The sequence below is a fragment of the Capricornis sumatraensis genome, chromosome 23 (assembly GCF_032405125.1).
Source record: "Capricornis sumatraensis isolate serow.1 chromosome 23, serow.2, whole genome shotgun sequence".
Lineage (NCBI taxonomy): Eukaryota > Metazoa > Chordata > Mammalia > Artiodactyla > Bovidae > Capricornis > Capricornis sumatraensis.
In genome coordinates, this window is record NC_091091.1 from 25,346,744 (window position 1) to 25,369,578 (window position 22,835).

The 22,835-nt window shown below is 42.0% G+C and overlaps 1 protein-coding gene across 1 annotated transcript in view; it reads left to right on the plus strand.

The window, feature by feature from the left end:
- The window catches only part of CFAP58 (cilia and flagella associated protein 58), a 106,698-nt gene extending 88,663 nt beyond the window's left edge, over positions 1 to 18,035 (plus strand). The window contains exons 16-18 of the mRNA XM_068961363.1: positions 8,434 to 8,553; positions 11,397 to 11,530; positions 17,924 to 18,035. Of these exons, the coding sequence (XP_068817464.1) occupies positions 8,434 to 8,553; positions 11,397 to 11,530; positions 17,924 to 18,035 (366 nt within the window). The remainder of the gene's footprint in view (positions 1 to 8,433; positions 8,554 to 11,396; positions 11,531 to 17,923) is intronic.
- The last annotated feature ends 4,800 nt before the right edge of the window (positions 18,036 to 22,835 follow it).

Here is a 22,835-nt window from a genome sequence, read left to right on the forward strand (position 1 = left end):
TGTGACCTTTGCCCCCCATGTATTACTCCTGCCTTTCTGACCAAGGTTGCCTGGTCCTCACAGCCCACCCCAGCGGCTGTGTTCAGTCTTCTGTTCTGTTTCTTGTCTTTGTATCTTCTCTTTGATATCACTCACCATTCAAAGCATTCCTGCCTTTTTAGACATCTATTTTACTCTCCCTCATTCTCTTTCTCTGGGTCTCTCTCACTTACCCGCCCCTTCTATGCTAGTTTTCCCAAAACTCTGGTTGCCCTGGCCCTCCCTGTAAGCCATCCCAGTTGATGGATCCACCTTCATGACTCTGGACAAGACCCGTCTCTGGATCCAACATGCTCCACAATTCTCAAGTCTGAGAACTTACTTTCAACTCCTCTTCTAGATATTCCCACAGGGCTTCCACCTTAACATTTCAGGGATCCACTGAAGGTCAGCAGAGAATGAGGTAACAGTTCCCTGCCCTCTCTCCCTATCCTCCCCCGTCCCAGTCTCTTTGCCTCTACTGCAAACACCCTCCAGACTCCGAAGTGTCTGTGTTAAAGACTCTGAGGTCCTCTTGGCTCCTGTTCCTTCTTTCCCCACCTGTCTGGTCATTCACCAAATCCCCCTGGTCCTACCTCAGAACTCTCTTCACATCTACCCACTTCCCCGTTCTAGCGATCTTGGGTCCAGTTTTCTTCATCTTCTGCTTGTACTGGGGCTTATTCTGTTCTCTGATTTCCTGCTGGAGTTATTCCTCTGAAAACAAACCCAGATATGGCTCATCCTTGGCTCCCAGTTCCCTAAGGATGTGGTCCCAAACCACATTACCAAGCTACACCCCCAGCCTTTGGTCTCTCTTCTCCCCTCACTTTCCCAGTGCACCTGCAGAATTGGACTTCAGGGCAGTTCAGTCCCTCAGTCATGTCCAACTCTTTGTGACCCCGTGGGCTGCAGCATGCCAGGCCTCCCTGTCCATCACCAACTCCCAGAGTTTACTCAGACTCATGTCCATAGGGTCAGTGATGCCATCCAACCATATCATCCTCTGTGTCCCCTTCTCCTCTCACCTCCAATCTTTCCCAGAATCAGGGTCCTTTCAAATGAGTCAGTTCTTCACATCAGGTGGCCAAAGTACTGGGATTTCAACTTCAACACTGGTCCTTCCAATGAATATTCAGGACTGATTTCCTTTAGGATGGACTGGTTGGATCCCCTTGCAGTCCAAGGGATTCTCAAGAGTCTTCTCCAACACTGCAGTTCAAAAGCATTAATTCTTTGGTTCTCAGCTTTCTTTATAGTCCAACTGTCACATCTCTACATGACCACAGGAAAAACCATAGCTTTGACTAGATGGACCTTTGTTGGCAAAGTAATGTCTCTGCTTTTTACTATTCTGTCCAGGTTGGTCATAGCTTTTCTTCCAAGGAGCAAGCGTCTTTTAATTTCATGGCTGCAATCACCATCTGCAGTGATTTTGGAGTCCAAAAAAAACAGTCGGTCACTGTTTCCACTGTTTCCCCATCTATTTGCCATGAAGTGATGGGACCAGATGCCATGATCTTAATTTTCTGAATGTTGAGGTTTAAGCCAACATTTTCACTCTCCTCTTTCACTTTCATCAAGAGGCTTTTCAGTTCTTCTTTGCATTCTGCCATAAGGGTGGTGTCATCTGCATATCTGAGGTTATTGATAATTCTTCTGGCAATCTTGATTCCAGCTTGTGCTTCATCCAATCCAGCATATCTCATGATGTACTCTGCATATAAGTTAAATCAGCAGGGTGACATGTACAGCCTTGGCATACTCCTTTCCCGATTTGGAACCAGTCTGTTGTTCCATGTCCAGTTCTAACTGTTGCTTCTTGACCTGCATACAGATTTCTCAGGGGGCAAGTCAGGTGGTCTGGTATTACCATCTCTTTCAGAATTTTCCACAGTTTATTGTGATCCACACAGTCAAAGGCTTTGGCATAGTCAATAAAGCTGAAGTAGATGTTTTTCTGGGACTCTCTTGCTTTTTCGATGATCCAACAAATGTTGGCAATTTGATCTCTGGTTCCTCTGCCTTTTTTAAAGCCATCTTGAACATCTGGAATTTCACAGTTCACATGCTGTTGAAGCCTGGCTTGGAAATTTTGAGCATTACTTTACTAGCGTGTGAGATGAGTGCAATTGTGCAATAGTCTGAGCGTTCTTTGTCATTGACTTTCTTTGGGATTGGAATGAAAACTGACCTTTTCCAGTCCTGTGGCCATTTCTGAGTTTTCCAAATTTGTTCACAGCATCATCTTTTAGGATTTGAAATAGCTCCACTGGAATTCCATCACCTCCACCAGCTTTGCTCATAGTGATGCTTCCTAAGGCCCACTTGACTTCACATGCCAGGATGTCTGGCTCTAGCTGAGGGATCATCAGTCCAGTTCAGTTCAGTTCAGTTGCTCAGTCGTGTCTGACTCTTTGCGACACCATGAATCGCAGCACGCCAGGCCTCTGTGTCCATCACCAACTCCCGGAATTCACTCAGACTCACGTCCATCGAGTCAGTGATGCCATCCAGCCATATCTTCCTCTGTCATCCCCTTCTCCTCCTGCCCCCAATCCCTCCCAGCATCAGAGTCTTTTCCAAAGAGTCAACTCTGCATGAGGTGGCCAAAGTACTGGAGTTTCAACTTTAGTTTGATCTCCTTCAGAATGGACTGGTTGGATCTCCTTGCAGTCCAAGGGACTCTCAAGAGTCTTCACCAACACCACAGTTCAAAAGCATCAATTCTTCGGTGCTCAGCCTTCTTCACAGTCCAATTCTCACATCCATACATGACCACTGGAAAAACCATAGCCTTGACTAACAGACCTTAGTCGGCAAAGTAATGTCTCTGCTTTTGAATATGCTATCTAGGTTGATCATAACTTTTCTTCCAAGGACTAAGCGTCTTTTAATTTCATGGCTGCAATCACCATCTGCAGTGATTTTGGAGCCCCCAAAATAAAGTCTGACACTGTTTCCACTGTTTCCCCATCTATTTCCCATGAAGTGATGAGACCGGATGCCATGATCTTTGTTTTCTGAATGTTGAGCTTTAAGCCACCTTTTCACTCTCCATTTTCACTTTCATCAAGAGGCTTTTTAGTTCCTCTTCACTTTCTGCCATAAGGGTGGTGTCATCTGCATATCTGAGGTTATTTATATTTCTCCTGGCAATCTTGATTCCAGCTTGTGTTTCTTCCAGTCCAGCATTTCTCATGATGTACTCTGCATATAAGTTAAATAAGCAGGGTGACAATATACAGCCTTGATGTACTCCTTTTCCTATTTGGAACCAGTCTATTGTTCCATGTCCAGTTCTAACTGTTGCTTCCTGACCTGCATACAGATTTCTCAAGAGGCAGGTCAGGTGGTCTGGTATTCCCAGCTCTCTCAGAGTTTTCCCCAGTTTATTGTGATCCACACAGTCAAAGGCTTTCGCATAGTCAATAAAGCAGAAATAGATGTTTTTCTGGAACTCTCTTGCTTTTTTGCTGATCCAGCGGATGTTGGCAATTTGATCTCTGGTTCCTCTGCCTTTTCTAAAACCAGCTTGAACATCTGGAAGTTCATGGTTCACATATTGCTGAAGCCTGGCTTGGAGAATTTTGAGCATTACTTTACTAGCATGTGAGATGAGTGCAATTGTGCGGTAGTTTGAGTGTTCTTTGGCATTGCCTTTCTTTGGGATTGGAATGAAAACTGACCTTTTCCAGTCCTGTTGCCATTGCTGAGTTTTCCAAATTTGCTGGCATGTTGAGGGCAGCACTTTCACAGCATCATCTTTCAGGATTTGAAATAGCTCCACTGGAATGCCATCACCTCCACTAGCTTTGTGCATAGTGATGCTTTCTAAGGCCCACTTGACTTCACATTCCAGGATGTCTGGCTCTAGATGAGTGATCACACCATCATGATTATCCGGATTGTGAGGATCTTTTTTGTACAGTTCTTCTGTGTATTCTTGCCACCTCTTCTTAATATCCTCTGCTTCTGTTAGGTCCATACCATTTCTGTCCTTTATCGAGCCCATCTTTGCATGAAATGTTCCCTTCGTATCTCTAATTTTCTTGAAGAGATCTCTAGTCTTTCCCATTCTCTTGTTTTCCTCTATTTCTTTGCATTGATCACTGAGGAAGGCTTTATTATCTCTCCTTGCTATTCTTTTGAACTCTGCATTCAAATGGGTATAACTTTCCTTTTCTCTTTTGCTTTTCACTTCTCTTCTTTTCACAGCTATTTGTAAGGCCTCCCAGACAGCCATTTTGCTTTTTTTGCATTTCTTTTCCATGGGGATGGACTTGATCCTTGTCTCCTGTACAATGTCATGAACCTCTGTCTTTGGTTTTTCAGGCACTCTGTCTATCAGATCTAATCCCTTGAATCTATTTCTCACTTCCACTGTATAATCATAAGGAATTTGATTTAGGTCATACCTGAATGGTTTAGTGCTTTTCCTTACTTTCTTCAATTTTAGTCTGAATTTGACAATAAAGAGTTCATGATATGAGCTACAGTCAGCTCCCGGTCTTGTTTTTGCTGACTGTATGGAGCTTCTCCATCTTTGGCTGCAAAGAATATAATCAATCTGATTTTGGTATTGACCATCTGGTGATGTCCATGTGTAGAGTGTTCTTTTGTGTTGTTGGAAGAGGGTGTTTGCTATGATCAGTGTATTCTCTTGGCTAAACTGTATTAGCCTTTGCCCTGCTTCATTCCATATTCCAAGGCCAAATTTGCCTGTTACTCCAGGTTTCTTGACTTCCTACTTTTGCATTCCAGTCCCCTATAATGAAAAGGACATCTTTTTTGGGTGTTAGTTCTAGAAAGTCTTGTTGGTCTTCATAGAACCATTCAACTTCAGCTTCTTCAGCATTACTGGTTGGGGCATAGACTTGGATTCCTGTGATATTGAATGGTTTTCCTTGGGAATGAAGAGAGATCATTCTGTCATTTTTGAGACTGCATCCAAGTACCTTGGACTACCTTTCCCCTGTTCTATCACTGAACCTTGGCATAAAAAGCTTTTCTTTTCTCTCTCCGCTTGGGGAAAAATCCTACTCATTCCTCAAAGGAGAGTTCAAATGACATTTTAATGAAATTTCCCCCAACTCCTCCAAATAAGAGTTAGTCACTCCCTGCTTTTATTGGCCATAATACTTTGTCAAAATTTTCTGTCATCGTTGTCTCTCAGTCATGTGATCATAAGTTTAGGTAGAGAGAGATGTTTTCTTCTTCATTTGTCTTATTATTCTTATCCAAATCCTGCACACATCCTGGGTCCTTGATCAGGGTTGGGATATGCACAATTTTCAAAAATTGAAATATGGTTGATATACCATATTATGTGTATTTCAGGTGTACTACATAGTGATTTGATATTTGCATATATTATGAAGTGATCGTGACACTAAGTCTAGTAACCATCTGTCCTCACACAAAGTTGTTACAATATTATTAACTAGTTTCCTTGTCCTGTATATTATATCCCCATGGCTTATTTGTTTTATAACTGGTGGCTCCTAACTCTTAATTCTCTTCAGCTAAGGATCCCTCTAGCCCCCTCCCTGCTGGCAACTACCCAGTTGTTCTTTTTATCTATGTTTTGTTTTGCTTGTTTTGTTTTTCAGATTCTACCTTTAAATGAGATCATATGGTATTTGTCTTTCTCTGTCTGACTCATTTCACATAGCATAATGCCCTGTAGGTCTATCCATGTTGTTGTAAATTGCAAGATTTTATTTTTTTTATGGCTAGTAATATCACTTTGTATACATATAATGCATCTTCTTTATCCATTTATCTGTCAGTGGACACTTAGGTTGCTCCCATAGCTTGCCTATTACAAATAATGCAGCAATGAAAGCTGGTATGCATATATCTTTTCAAATTAGTGTTTTTGTTTTCTTAAGGTAAATACTCAGAAATGAAATTGCTGAATCATCTGGTAGTTCTATTTTTAATTTTTTGTGGAACCTCCACGCTCTTTTCTAATTTACAAATTGGCTGCACCAATTTCTAGCCCCACTAACAGTGCACAAATACTCCCTTTTCTCCACATCCTCACCAACACTTTTTATTTATTGTGTTTTCTGATGATAGCCATTCTGAGTTGGTATCTCATCGTGGTTTTGGCTCAGAGGTTAAAGCATCTGCCTGCAGTGTGGGAGACCTGGGTTCAATCCCTGGGTCCGGAAGATCCCCCGGAGAAGGAAATGGCAACCCACTCCAGTATTCTTGCCTGGAGAATCCCATGGATGGAGGAGCCTGGTGGGCTACAGTCCATGGGGTCGCAAAGAGTCGGACATGACTGAGCGACTTCACTTTCTTTCTTTCACTTAATGGTTTGTGATGTTGAGTATCTTTTCATGTGTCTGTTGGCCATCTGTATGTCATCTTTGGAAAAATGTCTATTCAGGTCCACTGTTTTTTAGCTGAGTCACTTAGTTTTTTATTTTTTGATGTTGAGTTGTATGAGTTCTTCGTATATTTTGGATATTAACCCCTTGTTAGCTTTATCATTTGCAAATATCTTTTCCCATTGCGTAGATTGCCTTTTCACATTTGTTGATAGTTTACTTTTCTGTGCAAAAACATTTTACTTTGATGTAGTTGTGTTTGTTTATTTTTGTATCCCTTGCCTGAGGAGATAGATCCAAAAAAAAAAAAAATGTTTGTAAAGACTTATGTCAAAGAATTTACTGCCTGTTTTCTTCCAGGAATTTTCATGGCTTTAGGTCTTGCATCTAAGTCTTTAATCCATTTCGAGTTTACTTTTGTATATGGTGTGAAAAACTAGTTTAGTTTGATTCTTTTGCATGCGCCCTGTGCAGTTTTTCCAGCACCATTTATTGAAGAGGATGTCTTTTCCCCATTGTATATCCTTGCCTCCTTTTGTCATAGTTTAATTGACCATACAAACATGGGTTTATCATCCTCTCTCCTCCTACTCTAAATGATAACCTTTCTGGGTAGGTAATTCTTGATTGTCAGTTTTATCCTTTCATCACTGTGAATATATTGTGACACTCCCTTTTGGCATGCAAAGTTTCTTCTGAAAAGTCAGCTGATAATCTTATGGAAGTCCCCATGTATATAACTAGTTGCTTTTCTCTTGTTGCTTTTAATATACTCCTATTATCTTTATGTTTTGCCGTTTCACTTATAGTGCGTCTCGCTGTGGCCCTGTTAAGATCGATTCTGTTTGACACTGCTCCCTATGCTTCCTGGACCTGGCTGGCTGTTTTCTGTTCCAGGTTGGGAAGTTTTCAGCGATTATTCCTTCAGATATTTTCTCTGCCCCTTTCTCACTTCTCCTTCTTGGGACCCCTGTAAGGCAAGTGTTATTACTCTTGTTGTTATACCAAAGTTCTCTTAAACTAGTACTCAGTTTTTTAAAAAATTCATTTTTTTCTTTTTAGCTTTGGTAATTTCTACTACTCTGTCTTCCAGTTTATCATTCCTTTGTATCATCTAACCTGCTGTTGATTCCTTATAGTGTTTTTGTTTGTTTCTTTGTTTTCATCCCAGTTTCACTTTCATGCTTTGGAGAAGGAAATGGCAACCCACTCCAGTATTGTTGCCTGGAGGATCCCAGGGACAGAGGAGCCTGGTGGGCTGCCATCTATGGGGTCGCACAGAGTTGGACAGGACAGAAACGACTTAGCAGCAGCAGCGGAAGCAGCAACATTGTATTCTTCATCTGTGTTTGGTTCTTTATAGTCTCTAATGTTTGTTGAAATTTTTACTGCATTCATCCATTCTTCTATCAAGTTCAGTGAGCATCTTTATGATTATTACCTTGAGCCCTTTGTTGAATAGATTGCTCCACTTCCTTTAGTCATGTTTCTGAGGTTATGTCTTGTTCTTCCATTTGGAACATATTCCTCTGTCTTCTCCTTTTTCTCAGTTCTGTGTTTGTTTCTATGTGTTAGGTACATTGGTTACCTTTTCCAGTCTTGGGAAAATTGCCTTATGTAGGAGATCTCCTTTGGAACAACACATTCCCCTCTGGTCACCAGAGCTGTATGCTCCAATGGTACACCCGTGTGGACTACGTGTCCTCCTGTCCTCCTGTGTGCCCTCACAGGGCTGACTGCTGTGAGCATGCTGGTAGATGAGGGTGGTCCCTGGCCAGGCTGGCTATGAGGGCACTCCTCATGTGGTGATTGCCAGTCCCCTGGAGGGCAGGCTTTCCATGTGGTTGGCTGCACAGCCTGGGGATCGTGAGGCTGCTGCTGACCAGCTGATGGGCAGGGCCAAGACCCTCTATGGCTTGATGCTTGACTGGATGAGTCTACAAGTGAGTGTAATCAGTGTGGAGCTGAGAAGGACCTTAGGATGATCCCAAAGCATCCCGAACATGCTGTTAAAGTCATTGTCCTTGTCTTGATGGGACTGTTTATCTCCATCTCTGGTTATGCTCTCCACCAGGAAAAGGAGAAACTGTATGTGGAGCTAAAGCACATCCTGGCTCGGCAGCCTGGGCCCGAGGCTGCGGAGCAGCTGCAGATCTATCGCCACACGCTGCGGGAGAAGACCAAGCAGCTTAAAGTAAGTGGTAGCCTCTGCGCCTTCCTAGCTGAAGGATGGCCACACTCTGGGGAGCACCCCTGGACAAGTCTACCGCCGTGGCCCGAGGAGCCAGTCTCTCAAAGGCTGCAGTCTATTGAAATCAGCTTTGTTAGCACACCAGTCCCAGGCAAGCCTCAAAGGTACCCCTCTGCTCCTAGACTAATAGACCCCCACAAAACAGGTAGACGAACAAGTGGAGAAACAGTTAGAGAGAGGATGATGGCAATGGAATGGAAATTTGGGGAATAGGGTTTGTGTGGATTATCTCAACACGATTTGGAGGATTTGGATGGTGGGGAAGAACAGAAGAAATATTTTAACACTATGGCCCACTAAAGCAGACCACTGTGTCAGAGCAGGTTTTTACTATTTATCCACCTGAAATAAATGTGCACAAAGCACAGGCCCCTCCCCTGTCCCCAAGGGCCTTGCTTCAGGACTATCTAAATAAGTAGTCATGAAGGGGAAGTCAAATCATTTTAGGATTCTGTTAGCATAAGTTCTCTTCTAAGTGACACAAGAACCTTAGCTGGGGCGATGGAATGTGTTACAATTACACATTTTAAAGTTTTCTCAAAAACTGTGTGTTCCCACTCTATTTTCAGCTTTACCTCCTAAAAAAGTACTTAGATATTCTTGGCATGCTAGGGAAGCGTTATACACACACAGGCACAGACTGTAGCATATGCTAGCTGAATTCTGGCATTTACCTGTGCAACGATGGTAATAGTCATTGCCTTTCTGCCTGGGGTAAAATAGGTGCTGTGAGACTAATATGGTACTAATCCTTTCACAAAGCGAATGTTGTAAAATCACGTCCTTTTACTTTAAAAAGGCAGATGAAACAGAAGTGTATAAGCATTAATTTTCAACTTACCACTCTAAGCATTCGTTTTACATGAGTATCCTGAGACATAATTTGAGTTTTGCAAGAGGCATAATCTTTTGATTATTTTCATCCATTTAAACAATTGAATATAACAAGCAAAATAAAAACTTATTTTCTCAGAAGTTGGGTGTAGATGAGAAAAGCACATGTCTCTCTTTACATTACTGTCAGAAAGGCACTCTTAGCAATGGGCTGCATTCAGTGGTTCATAGGAGGATTTTGTCACTTTAACCCTTTATCTCAGGGTATACAGATGTTTTTCTCTGAATGACATGTGACCCCTAGTGGAAGATTCAGCAGTGCATAGTACCAAGCCTGCCCATCAATTTGTCCTCATGATCTGGACTCTGTTAAGAAATTCCACATTCATTATTTGGAAGCAAGATCTTTGTTCCTAAGTTCAGTTCAGTTCAGTCGCTCAGTCGTGTCCAAGTCTTTGCAACCCCATGAACTGCAGCATGCCAGGCCTCCCTATCCATCACCAACTGCCAGAATCTACCCAAACCCATGCCCATTGAGTCAGTGATGCCATCTAACGATCTCATCCTCTGTCGTCCCCTTCTCCTCCTGCCCTCAATCTTTCCCAGCATCAGGGTCTTCTCAAATGAGTCAGCTCTTCACATCAGGTGGCCACAGTATTGAAGTTTCAGCTTCAACAGTTTAACTATTAAGGCAAATTTTCTTCCAACATGAAAATCATTTTCTCTAGCTTATGATAATATGGTCAGAATCCTTAGTCAGATAGGATAGATAGATAGAATCACAACAGTTAAGAGGAAGGAATTCAGAAGCAGTGTGTATGAGTTTGTGAAGTTGCTTCAGTTGTGTCTGACTCTATTTAACCCTATGGACCAGAGTCTGCTAGGCTCCTCTGTCCATGGGATTCTCCAGGCAAGAATCCCAGGCCAGGTTGCCATGCCCTTCTTCAGGGGATCTTCCTGACCCGTGTCTCTTACATCTCCTAGCATCGGCAGGTGGGTTCTTTACCACTAGTGCCAGCTAAGACACCTGTTCAGAAGCAGATGAACACTCAAAAGATAAAGATCGCCTTTTATGTAAATTTTAAAAAATAGAGAGCTAGAGGAGAAACAATTGCATCTATTGCCTGTCCCTTACAACGATAGCCTCCCTTTTTCCCCCTTGATTTTTGTTGGGGGCACCCCTCACTTTAGCATCCTTTACACATCTGTTTAGATGAGCAAATGTCTTCCTTTTTTGTCCAGCCTGAAACCAGTAGCATCTACTGAACACAACAGAGCAAGAGGCACGTAATTAGGCTTCCTAACACAGCCCCTCACATGTAGTACCCTCTCCCGTGCATATGTCATAGCACTCTGCATCTTAGAGGTAAATATCCCAGTGCTCTGATAAAGAGAGAACCTGTGAATAGTCCCAAAGGGTGCAGTAAAGAGGTGATTGACATTCAGCAGAACAACAACCTTGGAAAACACATAAATTGAATGCCTACTTAATGTTGGTGGCAGGATGATTCTGAATAGTTTTCACAATAATCCTCAGATGAATCACACTGCTTAGTAATGACTTTTCTGAACATTTTTAAAAAGGCTTTAAGAAGCAATTTTATGGTATATGTCTGGGAGTTTTTCTCTTTTGACTCCCAATATTCTTGAGTGCATTACACCATTCATATGTGAGCCTGTTTGGATGTGCCTGATAGCTCTCCTTTTAAGCAGGGGAATGAGGTTTCATTAAATTGGTCATTGGATTATGAGTCTTCAGAACGTTCATCAGATTTTTACCCAGATACAGACCTTGAACTGGCAGAAGTGTGCAGATTAACCATCAAATCTGGGCATGGTTTTGTATTTCTAGCCTCACCAAGGTAAGTGGCAGCAGATTAAAAAGATTTTTCAGAAAAGGATATTGTTTCACCATGTATCTTCTGTTAATGCTGCTTTATTTGTCATATTAGGTTTTGTCTTCAGAACTGAATATGTATGAATCACAGAGCCAAGAATACAAGTACGAGATTGAAAAACTTACCAATGAACTGCTGAATTTAAAGAAGAAATACCTTGCTCAGAAACGTAAAGAATACATTCAGAAGTAAGAATTAGTCAACTGTTCTAGTTTTGTTGTGCCTTGTAACTGCTGATGAGGGAAATAATTATGGACAGCTACAGAGCCACAGCCCTCACTGGGATAAACTAAGTCAGGGGTGAGCAAATGACTTTCTGCAGGGTTACCCAGTGGGTTGTGGTCAGAGAAAGATGAGTGTCTTGTCTGACTTGACCCCTCCTTAGGACCCTAACAGGGATCCATTAGTATCAGCTCTCTGGCGGACCTCCTGTGGAGCAGAGGAAACCCAGTGTGATGTTTCCCCCACATTGCTCTCATGGTTTGGGGCTGATCATGCCAGGACTGTGCCTGCAAAGGAGGTTCACAGTCAACATGGCATGGGCTGAAGCACACTCACATTTAAAACCACAGGTAATTTTCTTAAGAGGTCTGGATTTGCTAAAGCTATGCTTTCTAATAACATAGCTGGACCACTGTAATTATGAGCAGTTCACAAACACATAATTTTCACCTGTGTTTTAGATAAGCTGTTTCTGAACCATTTCTCTGTCTAGTGCCTGACTTCTATATCTGATGTAGGGTATCAGCATGGGATGCCTTTCTTCTAGGAGATGATATTGCACATGTCAGGTGAACACTTTGGGTATCAGGATGGCTATATGCCCAAGGCAAACCATTCAATATCACAGTAACCCAAGTCCATGCCCCAACAAGTAACGCTGAAGAAGCTGAAGTTGAACGGTTCTATGAAGACCTACAAGACCTTGTAGAACTAACACCCACAAAAGATGTCCTTTTCATTATAGGGGACCGGAATGCAAAAGTAGAAAGTCAAGAAACACCTGAGGTAACAGGCAAATTTGGCCTTGGAGTATGGAATGAAGCAGGGCAAAAACTAATAGAGTTTTGCCAAGAAAATGCACTGGTCATAGCAAACACCCTCTTCCAACAACACAAAAGAACACTCTACACATGGACATCACCAGATGGTCAACACCGAAATCAGATTGATTATACTCTTTGCAGCCAAAGATGGAGAAGCTCTATACAGTCAACAAAAACAAGACCAGAAGCTGACTGTAGCTCCGATCATGAACTCCTTATTGCCAAATTCAGACTAAAATTGAAGAAAGTAGGGAAAAGCACTAAACCATTCAGGTATGACCTCAATCAAATCCCTTATGAGTATACAGTGGAAGTGAGAAATAGATTTAAGGGACTAGATTTGATAGATAGAGTGCCTGATATGGACTGAGGTTCATGACATTGTGCAGGAGACAGGGATCAAGACCATCCCCATGGAAAAGAAATGCGAAAAAGCAAAATGGCTGTCTGGGGAGGCCTTACAAATATCTGTGAAAAGAAGAGAAGTGAAAAGCAAAGGAGAAAAGGAAAGATACAAGCATCTGAATGCAGAGTTCCAAAGAATAGCAAGAAGAGATAAGAAAGCCTTCCTCAGTGATCAATGCAAAGAAATAGAGGAAAACAACAGAATGGGAAAGACTAGAGATCTCTTCAAGAAAACTAGAGATACCAAGGGAACATTTCATGCAAAGATGGGCTCGATAAAGGACAGAAATGGTATGGATCTAAGAGAGGCAGAAGATATTAAGAAGAGCTGGCAAGAATACACAGAAAAACTATACAAAAAGATCTTCATGACCCAGATAATCACGATGGTGTGATCACTCACCTAGAGCCAGACATCCTGGAATGTGAAGTCAAGTGGGCCTTAGAAAGCATCACTACGAACGAGGTGATGGCATTCCAGTGGCACTATTTCAAATCCTGAAAGATGATGCTGTGAAAGTGCTGCAATCAATATGCGAGCAAATTTGGAAAACTCAGCAGTGGCCACAGAACTGGACAAGGTCAGTTTTCATTCCAATCCCAAAGAAAGGCAATGCCAAAGAATGCTCAACCTGCCACACAATTGCACTCATCTCACATGCTAGTAAAGTAATGCTCAAAATTCTCCAAGCCAGGCTTCAGCAATACGTGAACCATGAGCTTCCAGATGTTCAAGCTGGTTTTAGAAAAGGCAGAGCAACCAGAGATCAAACTGCTAACATCTGCTGGATCATCAAAAAAGCAAGAGAGTTCCAGAAAAACATCTATTTCTGCTTTATTGACTATGCCAAAGCCTTTGACTGTGTGGATCACAATAAACTGCGGAAAATTCTGAAAGAGATGGGAATACCAGACCACCTGACCTGCCTCTTGAGAAACCTATATGCAGGTCAGAAAGCAACAGTTAGAACTGGACATGGAACAACAGACTGGTTCCAAATAGGAAAAGAAGTAGGTCAATGCTGTATATTGTCACCCTGCTTATTTAACTTATATGCAGAGTACATCATGAGAAATGCTGGGCTGGAAGAATCACAAGCTGGAATCAAGATTGCCGCGAGAAATATCAATAACCTCAGATATGCAGATGACACCACCCTTATGGCAGAAAGTGAAGAGGAACTAAAAAGCCTCTTGATGAAAGTGAAAGAGGAGAGTGAAAAAGTTGGCTTAAAGCTCAACATTCAGAAAACGAAGATCATGGCATCTGGTCCCATCACTCCATGGGAAATAGATGAGTGACAGACTTTATTTTTTTGGGCTCCAAAATCACTGCAGATGGTAACTGCAGCCATGAAATTAAAAGACGCTTAGTCCTTGGAAGAAAAATTATGAGCAACCTAGATAGCATATTGAAAAGCAGAGACATTACTCTGCCAACAAAGGTCCATCTAATCAAGGCTATGGTTTTTCCAATGGTCATGTATGGATGTGAGAGGTGGACTGTGAAGAAAGCTGAGCGACAAAGAATTGATGCTTTTGAACTGTGGTGTTGGAGAAGACTCTTGAGAGTCCCTTGGACTGCAAGGAGATCCAACCAGTCCATTCTGAAGGAGATCAGCCCTGGGATTTCTTTGGAAGGAATGATGCTGAAGCTGAAACTCCAGTACTTTGGTCACCTCATGCGAAGAGTTGACTCATTGAAAAAGACTCTGATGCTGGGAGGGATTGAGGGCCTACGGAGAAGGGGAATGACAGAGGATGAGATGGCTGGATGGCATCACTGACTCGATGGACGTGAGTCTGAGTGAACTCCGGGAGTTGGTGATGGACAGGTTGGCCTGGCGTGCTGCGATTCCTGGGGTCGCAGAGTCGGACATGACTGAGCGACTGAACTGAACTGAACTGATATGCCCAAGAACAAATGTTCTCTTCACTTTGGTATTGTTTTCCTAATCCTGGGCTGAATGAGGGGACCCAGATGAATCTGTAGGTTTGAACCTTGGCTGTATGGCATTGCCCAAGTCATAGAGTTCATTCTGAAGAAGCTCACACTGGGAGTTGAAAGTCAGGCTTGGTGTGTCATCCACATGGACATTTCAAGGACATGGTGAAAGAGGGTCTGAATGCAATCCCCTATGATTTATTAGTGGCAAATAACTATTTAAAGTAGCTAGATGCAAATTCCAATGGCACCCCACTCTTGCCTGGAAAATCTCATGGATGGAGAAGCCTGGTGGGCTGCAGTCCATGGGGTTGCTAAGAGTTGGACACGACTGAGTGACTTCACTTTCATGCATTAGAGAAGGAAATGGCACCCCACTCCAGTGGGTTCTCCAGTGCCTGGAGAATCCCAGGGACGGGGAGCCTGGTGGGCTGCCGTCTATGGGGTCGCACAGAGTCGGACACAACTGAGTGACTTGGCAGCAGCAGCTGCAAATTCATTTGCCAGTAAGAATCTACCCTTTTTGTAAATCAGAATATCCCCTCATTCCACATTTAGGTGACAGTTCCTAGTTTCCTTTGGGCTTTCGATCCTCCCACCACACACACACACACACACACACACACACACACACAGAGTTTTCTGGACAAAGAGAACATACTGACTGACAGAAGGACGCCCCTCTGATAGCTTGGTTCAGTTCAGTCCCACAGTCGTGTCCAACTCTTTGCGACCCCATGGACTGCAGCATGCCAGGCTTCCCTGTCCATCACCACCTCCCGGAGCTTGCTCAAACTCATGTCCATCAAGTTGGTGATGCCATCCAACAATCTAATCCTCTGTCATCCCCTTTTCCTCCTGCCTTCAATCTTTCCCAGCATCAGGGTCTTTTCCAAGGAGTCAGTTCTTTGCATCAGGTGGCCAAAGTATTGGAGTTTCAGCTTCAATATCAGTCCTTCCAATGAATATTCAAGACTGATTTCCTTTAGAATGGACTAGTTGGATCTCCTTGCAGTCCAAGGGACTCTCAGAATCTTTTCCAATACCACTGTTCAAAAGCATCAATTCTTTGGTCCTCAGCTTTCTTTAAGGTCCAACTCTCATATCCATACATGACTACTGACATGACATAGCTTTGACTAGATGAACCTTTGTTGGCAAAGTAATGTCTCTGCTTTTTAATATGCTGTCTAGTTTGGTCACAGTTTTTCTTCCAAGGAGCAAGCATCTTTTAATTTCATGGCTGCAGTCACCATCTGCAGTGATTTTGGAGCCTGCAAAAATAAAGTCTGATTGCTCAGCCCCTCCCCGTGGCCCATCCATTAGAACTGCACTGCCCAAGGCAGTATGCCACTTGTGGCTATTTAAATTAAAGTGAGTTACAATTAAATCACATTAGAAATTCAGTTCCTTCACTGCACTAGTCACATTTCACCTACTTAGTAGCTGTATGTGGCTAGTGGATGCTCTATCTGGCAGGCCAGGTACAGGGTTTTTCTACCATCATGGAAAGTTCTAGTACCCTGCTCTAGACTCTCTGGTTTTGCCTTGATACTTATTCCTTGTGACTGACCTCTCCAGAGGGCATCAGTGGTGATTCCATTTAGTTGGGATCCATAAACTGGAGGGAGACAGAAAAATATGAGTTCTTAGGAGGAGAACAGCAGGAAAAAGAAAAAGATTAAGGAGCTGAAGGAAAAATATGAACAGGCAAGAACAAAAGTGCTGAGACGGTTTAGACTGAAAGGAAGAAGGCTGAAGGGAGTCATTAGGATGGTCTATAAATACATTAAAAAGATCATGTAAAGGAGACATTATTCCCGTTAGTCGGCTTAGATCAGGCCAGAAGCATTAAGCTTTAGTTCCTTTGGAGAGGAAAATTTAGGTTATTTGAGGCAAGAGAGGGCAGGAGGAGGGGGGCCTTGCTTGCATCTAACAACAGTCAGGAGGTAGACAAGTTGTCAGAGTACTTGAAGGCATCTCCTTTGCTGGATCCACTCAAGGCTAAAGCTTTTGTACTATTTATGGAGGATGGTTTTTATAATAATGAAATCAATTCTGCTAAGAGACAGCTGAATTGATGAACCAATCCTCTACAGATTCTTTCCAAATGGAATAATTTAGAATAATCTCTGCGGATATTCTCCTCACACATACTCTTTATAAAATAGCAACTCATATCATTTTTACCTTTTTGCTTTTTTTTTTTTCATTTTTCTCAAATACCATTTTTTCATGCTCCAATCCTGACCTATATACCCCACCCACCTATCCTTGACTCCCCTACTCTATACCCCAGGCTGGCGTGGAGTCTGCAGTACAAGTCAGATGGTTTTGCAAAAAGTAGAATTCTCTACTCTGAAGTAACTCATTTCTAGTAGTCAAATCTAATTGGTTTTAATCTTAGTAGTTTGCTCAATTTTTATTTTGAAAAAGGGACTCCAAAGATGTTTTCTGTAAGACCCTAATTATACAATAGGTAATCTATATAAATTTAAGATACTTCTGCAGGAAACTTGAATATGTGTGTGTGTGTGTGGGGGGTCATTTAAAGAAGATCTATATAGAAGATATATTGTAGATTTTAGGGACTTTCTTCCTTTATCTATTGCCAAAAGTACTATCTTATTTATATTTCCCAGCTTTTCCCGAGTTTTAAACTATTTCTAATAATAACTGCTGCTCATCTAAAGTTATAGGAAAATTTGTATTTTATTAATGTCCAAGTTTGATGAAAATGCCCTGTGCATGTATGTGTGTGTGTATGATAAAGATTTATAAGTTTCTACTGAAACTTTGGAATATGAAAGTTGATAAATGATGAATTAGTCATTATAATTGAGCCAAGAGAAAGATTCCTCTGACTGATCTTTGGAACTAAACAAATGCTTTGTAAAATAGGAAGATGATTCCAAGTCAGGAGCCTCTAGGCCCCAGTGCTTGAGCTATAATGAGGCCTTCTGTCTGTATTTAGATTAACATTAGGAAGGCATGTTTAATTGTGTCTTTCCCTAATTCTATGTGTTATCAGTAACACCTAATTACATTTAAACTACCACCTTGTCTCAAACTGGAAGGTTTGATCAAAGCAGTTTTTAGTGGTTAACTCACCCTAAGAACTTAACACCAAACTTAGAAGAGGAAAAAGATGGTAAGAAAGTTAATTCTCACCTCCTCTCTTACAGAAACAAGGACAGAATAAGTATGGAGGACACCTTCTCAATGGCCAAACCAAGTGGCCCTCGTTTTACTGGGGGTGGATTTCCCCTCAGCAAGTCATCCAAGGCTAAGTCATAACTTGAAGCTGCTGGCTGGGTCCTTCTGAACAACTCATTGGAATTCACTCTGAAACATTTTGGAGGAATCTCTTTGAAATCCCTTGGATCACAGACATTTAGGGAAATCAGTCCTCAGATTCCAGGATGGAAAGGAAAGCAGAACTGTTATAGTCCTGTACATAGAAGAGTGATGACTTTCTATTTAATCCACATGGATATTAATAGAGTGTAATTAAATCTATTCAATCAGGTTGGATTATATCAATTCAACCATTGCATGACGCAGATCTTTTGTTACTACCACATTGATTTATTTTGCAATGCACCACATCTAGATACTCTGTATGGATGAAACTTTGGACCCTAATTTCTCTGCACAGACACTGGTGCATAGATTTTACATTAAAAAAATTTTTTTTTTTTGAAATGCAGTGTATTCTTATTAATAAGAATCTATTTTAATTATTCCTCATTAACGAGTCATTGATGAGCGATGAGAAAGGTGGACATACTCTAAACTATTTAAAAAGTGTTTTGAGAGTAATTTCTATGTGGAATTTCTTTTCAGGCCTGGCGTATGAAAACCTATTGCAAAAAGACATACTAATAAACACTTCATCATAAAAAATAAAAAGAACCCTTGTAGAGATCTCAATCTTTGTTTTGGTAGAATATGTAAAGTTTAAAACTACTGTGAGAAATGTTTAACACAAAGATGTGACTCAGAGGACCAAGACTGTAAAATGAGGGGTTTGGGCTGGTATCCTCTGAAGATCTGTCCTTTCTAGACCTCACATTTAGAGAGCAGAGTTAGAAGGGCCAGAGATCTGTTTGGTTTCCAGGCTGCAGGCCAGCATTCTGAGTAACTAAATCCATTGTTATTTTCTTTACTTTGAAACCACAGTTAGGTGGGTGTCAGTTCAAAGTTCCCCTGTTTAGAGTGTTCAGTGGTGTGGGACATCCTGGCCATCTTTCTCACAATACCTTGACCTCTGTAATTTTTTAAAAAATGTTTGAGGGGTAAGTAGCTCATGGATAAGCAAGGATAGTATAAGTGGATAATTTCATTTCATTCATCATGAGGAGCAGGAGACTTAAGGATCCCAAGATGTTTGTTTAGATTATCCAGAGAGGTGGGAGTTTAGAGGGACATAAAATCATGTTCTTCTGTCCCTCTTGGTTCACCACCAGAAGCAGATCCAAGGCAATGATGGCTATGAAAGTGATTGATTCAGCAGTGATCCCAGGAAACACCCTAAGAGTGGGGACGTGGAACACCAGGCTAAGGCACGAAGTCAAGTTCTGCAGTTGCAGACTTTCGCTGGACCTTGCAGGGGCCTCTGAAAATAATGTAATCACATCTCAGAGTTGGTCCCATCAGGGTGAGGGAGCTGGGATATTTATACCCTCAGGCTTCCAGTCACTGACCAAGGACCGCTCTGGAGGGGTTCTTTTGGTCTTCCCTGCTGGTAGGCAAAGCAGATCTTAGACAAAGAGGTAACAGTTGCTGGCTGTTGGGAGCAGAAGCGGTTAAGTGCTAGGGAACTGAGTCAGGCAGCAGCATCCTCTGCTGCTTCTCCTACATGGTCCCAATTGAGATCCGCAGATGGAAACCAACCTCCAGGGTAGCTGGTGATCCTGTGATGAGCTGTGACCATCAGCAATTCGTATACCACGTGGGAGCATGAGGATGGTTACATACACGAGAGAATTTGCTTAGAAAACCTTAAACCTATAGAATCACAATGGGGGCATTTCTATTTTTGAAAACCACAGATGCTGTCTTCCCTCAGAGCCAACCAACCGTATGCTAAGTCCCCTGTGTACACATCCTCAAGTTGTGAACTTTCAAAGATGTGAGCATGTGTTCCATCAGCATCAGACATGAGTGAAATTGCAGCTTGTCCTCTATCTCCTATTGCTGACAATCCTTCAGCTTTACCATCTCCCAGCTCCAGTTTGTAACTCTTCTTGCCTGTTCACTTGATGCCAGCCCCTGTATGCCAGCTGTTATACTGTACTACTATACTTTTCAAGGTACTGTACTGTAAGATTAAAAATGTTTTCTTTATTTTTGGTGTTTGTTTTTTTATGTATTATTTGTGTGAAAAGTACTATAAACCTACTACAGTACAGTATCACATAGCCGATTGTGTTAGTTGGCTACCTAGGCTAACTTTGTTGGACTTATGGACAAATTGGACTTACATATGTGCTCTCAGAACAGGACTTGTTCATGTGTAGGGGATTTGCTGTATTCTGTTTAGACAGAAGGCTTTTGCAGGTAAGGTGAGGCAAGGCAGTTATGACATGTACAGCACTGGAGGGTTTTCCAGCTTTTCAGGGACATGTTGAAGTATAGCCATAACCAACTTCCTTCTGAGCCCTTGGGTGGCTTTATATTAGGTTCACTTCTCTAGGGATGGGGCTTCCCTTGTGGCTCAGCTGATAAAGAATCCACCTGCAATGCAGGAGACCTGGGTTCGATCCTTAGATTGGGAAGATCCCCTGGAGAAGGAAATAGCTACCCACTCCAGTATTCTGGCCTGGTGAATTCCATGACCTGTATATATAATCCATGGGGTCGCAGAGAGTCAGACATAACTGCGACTTTCACTTTGTCTACGGTCATGCGGTCTGTGATCCTTGTTCTATCGCAGTGTGGCAGAGACTCTGGAGACAGAAGCCAGGTTCAAATCCTGGCTCATTTTAACAACAGAGTTGAAGGTGAAATGAGTTAATGCTTGGAGCAATGTCAGGCACATAGTAATTGTTTAGTAAGTATCTACCATTATTCTTACATAAGAAATATCTTAAGTTTTGAAATTTGAGAATAACAGTTATTACATAATACTTTATTATATCAGTTATAAGGATGATTCTTTGTTTAGAGGGTGAATGGCATTAAAATGTCTGGAGGAAGTTATATTTGCTCATGTAATTTATAGTTTAGTATCTTGCAGAAATGCCATATTGGGGACTTCATGAAAACATCTGTTTATTTTCCTTGTAGTTTTGATCTGGGGACAGATCCTTCACTTTCAGAAGTCAGAACTTCCAGAGGGAAAGACCCTGGTGGCCTCTTGCTGCCATCTTCTGTTTCTATCCACGTATGGAGAAGGGTGGTCAGCCTCTGCTGATGACCTCTGATCTTGCTCCCATCAGCCGAGATCACACAGGCTCTGGGAGCTGGCATAGCAGCTCTGTAAGCTCACTGTGCTTATGTTCAAGAGGAGGATGAGTAAATTAAGGCGAGCAAAAGGTGGGAGATACTGCTGCTGCCTCTCATTTACTGTTCGTCCTGACAGCCCAGGGTATTCTAAGCAATAACTGTTTAGGTACAGGTGTTGCCACTGTAGCCACAGTACGAAAATGAGCTATTAAAAACACTAAGATTTGCAGATCATTAAAGATAACTGTGAACTCGCAGTGGGCTAAGGTGCTTTTAAAATCACAAATTTGAGCTGCACTGTAAAGCAACATTAGGAGATTATACAGTAGCGTCATGTTTATCCTGGGGTTTTGAGCATTTCAGAAAGGAGTCCTGTAGCTAAACCTGTCACTGACTCTCCACTGGGCTGATGGGGAGCTGGTATGGTTTCTCTGTTGATGGAGAGAGACATGATAAAGGGGACTCCCTGGTCATTATTTGCTGATCATAGCTTCTCAGCAACTGCTCTTATAGCCAGGATTTTATTGTGCTAAACTCTGAAGAAATTGCTCAGAGCAAAGGTTTGTTGCTGTGATAAGCCATAGAGATGGAAGTGGCCATGCTAGGAGGAGACGGCAGCAACTCTCCTTGTGATGGGCTATAATTTTGCTATAAAAATTTATCCAGGGTTGATAACTATTGTTTGGTTTCCTGGTTTGCTCAACCTGATTCTGAAGTTTGACCTAGGCCAAGATACCCATCAGAAAATACTATGTCACGACTTTAGAGCAGAATGGCATTGTAGAGCCTAGATAATTTGAGGAAAGATATTCTCTCTCACGGGCTTCCCTGGTAGCTCAGCTGGTAAAGAATCCGCCTGCAATGCAGGAGACCCCGGTTTGATTCCTGGGTCGGGAAGATCCCCTAGAGAAGAGATAGGCTACTCACTCCAGTATTCTTGGGCTTCCTTGGTGGCTCGGACAGTAAAGAATCTGCCTGCAATGTGGAAGACCTGGGTTCGAACCCTGGGTTGGGAAGATCCCCTGGAGGAGGGCATGGCAACCCACTCCAGTATTCTTGCCTGGAGAATCCCCTTGGACAGAGGAACCTGGTGGGCTACAGTCTATGGGGTTGCAAAGAGTCAGACGCAACTGAGCAGCTAAGCACAGCACATTCTCTCGCATAATTGTATGGAGACCTAGTTTAATAGGAGCAAAGGGAGGGCATTTTAGAATATTAAAATGGTAAAATAGTTAAAAATATATCTCACTATTTTCTTTGTAGTAGATAGGAAATATTTTTATAGCATTATCCATTTTTAACTCCTAATTCAATGCTGTTTTAGTATACCATTTCTCATATCTATTATTTAAAAGTTCCATTAGGGTTTTGAGACCCATTAGAATTTTATAACAGTATGAAATGTGATATCAACAGGTATACCATTTTTCTTTTTTATAATTAAAAATAGATTTCCTCCCCTGACTTTAAAGTACCTGATTAAAATACAGAATAGAAAATTAGAGAATAAGCAAAAGAAGAAACAGGGCATCAATAATCACACCATCTATTGGTGACTATTGTTTTCCTGGGCTAATACACGTCTCATTCACCTAGACTGATTGTACCCGTTGTTCTTCCCGTCATCTGTTCTGACTGGTTGGTGCT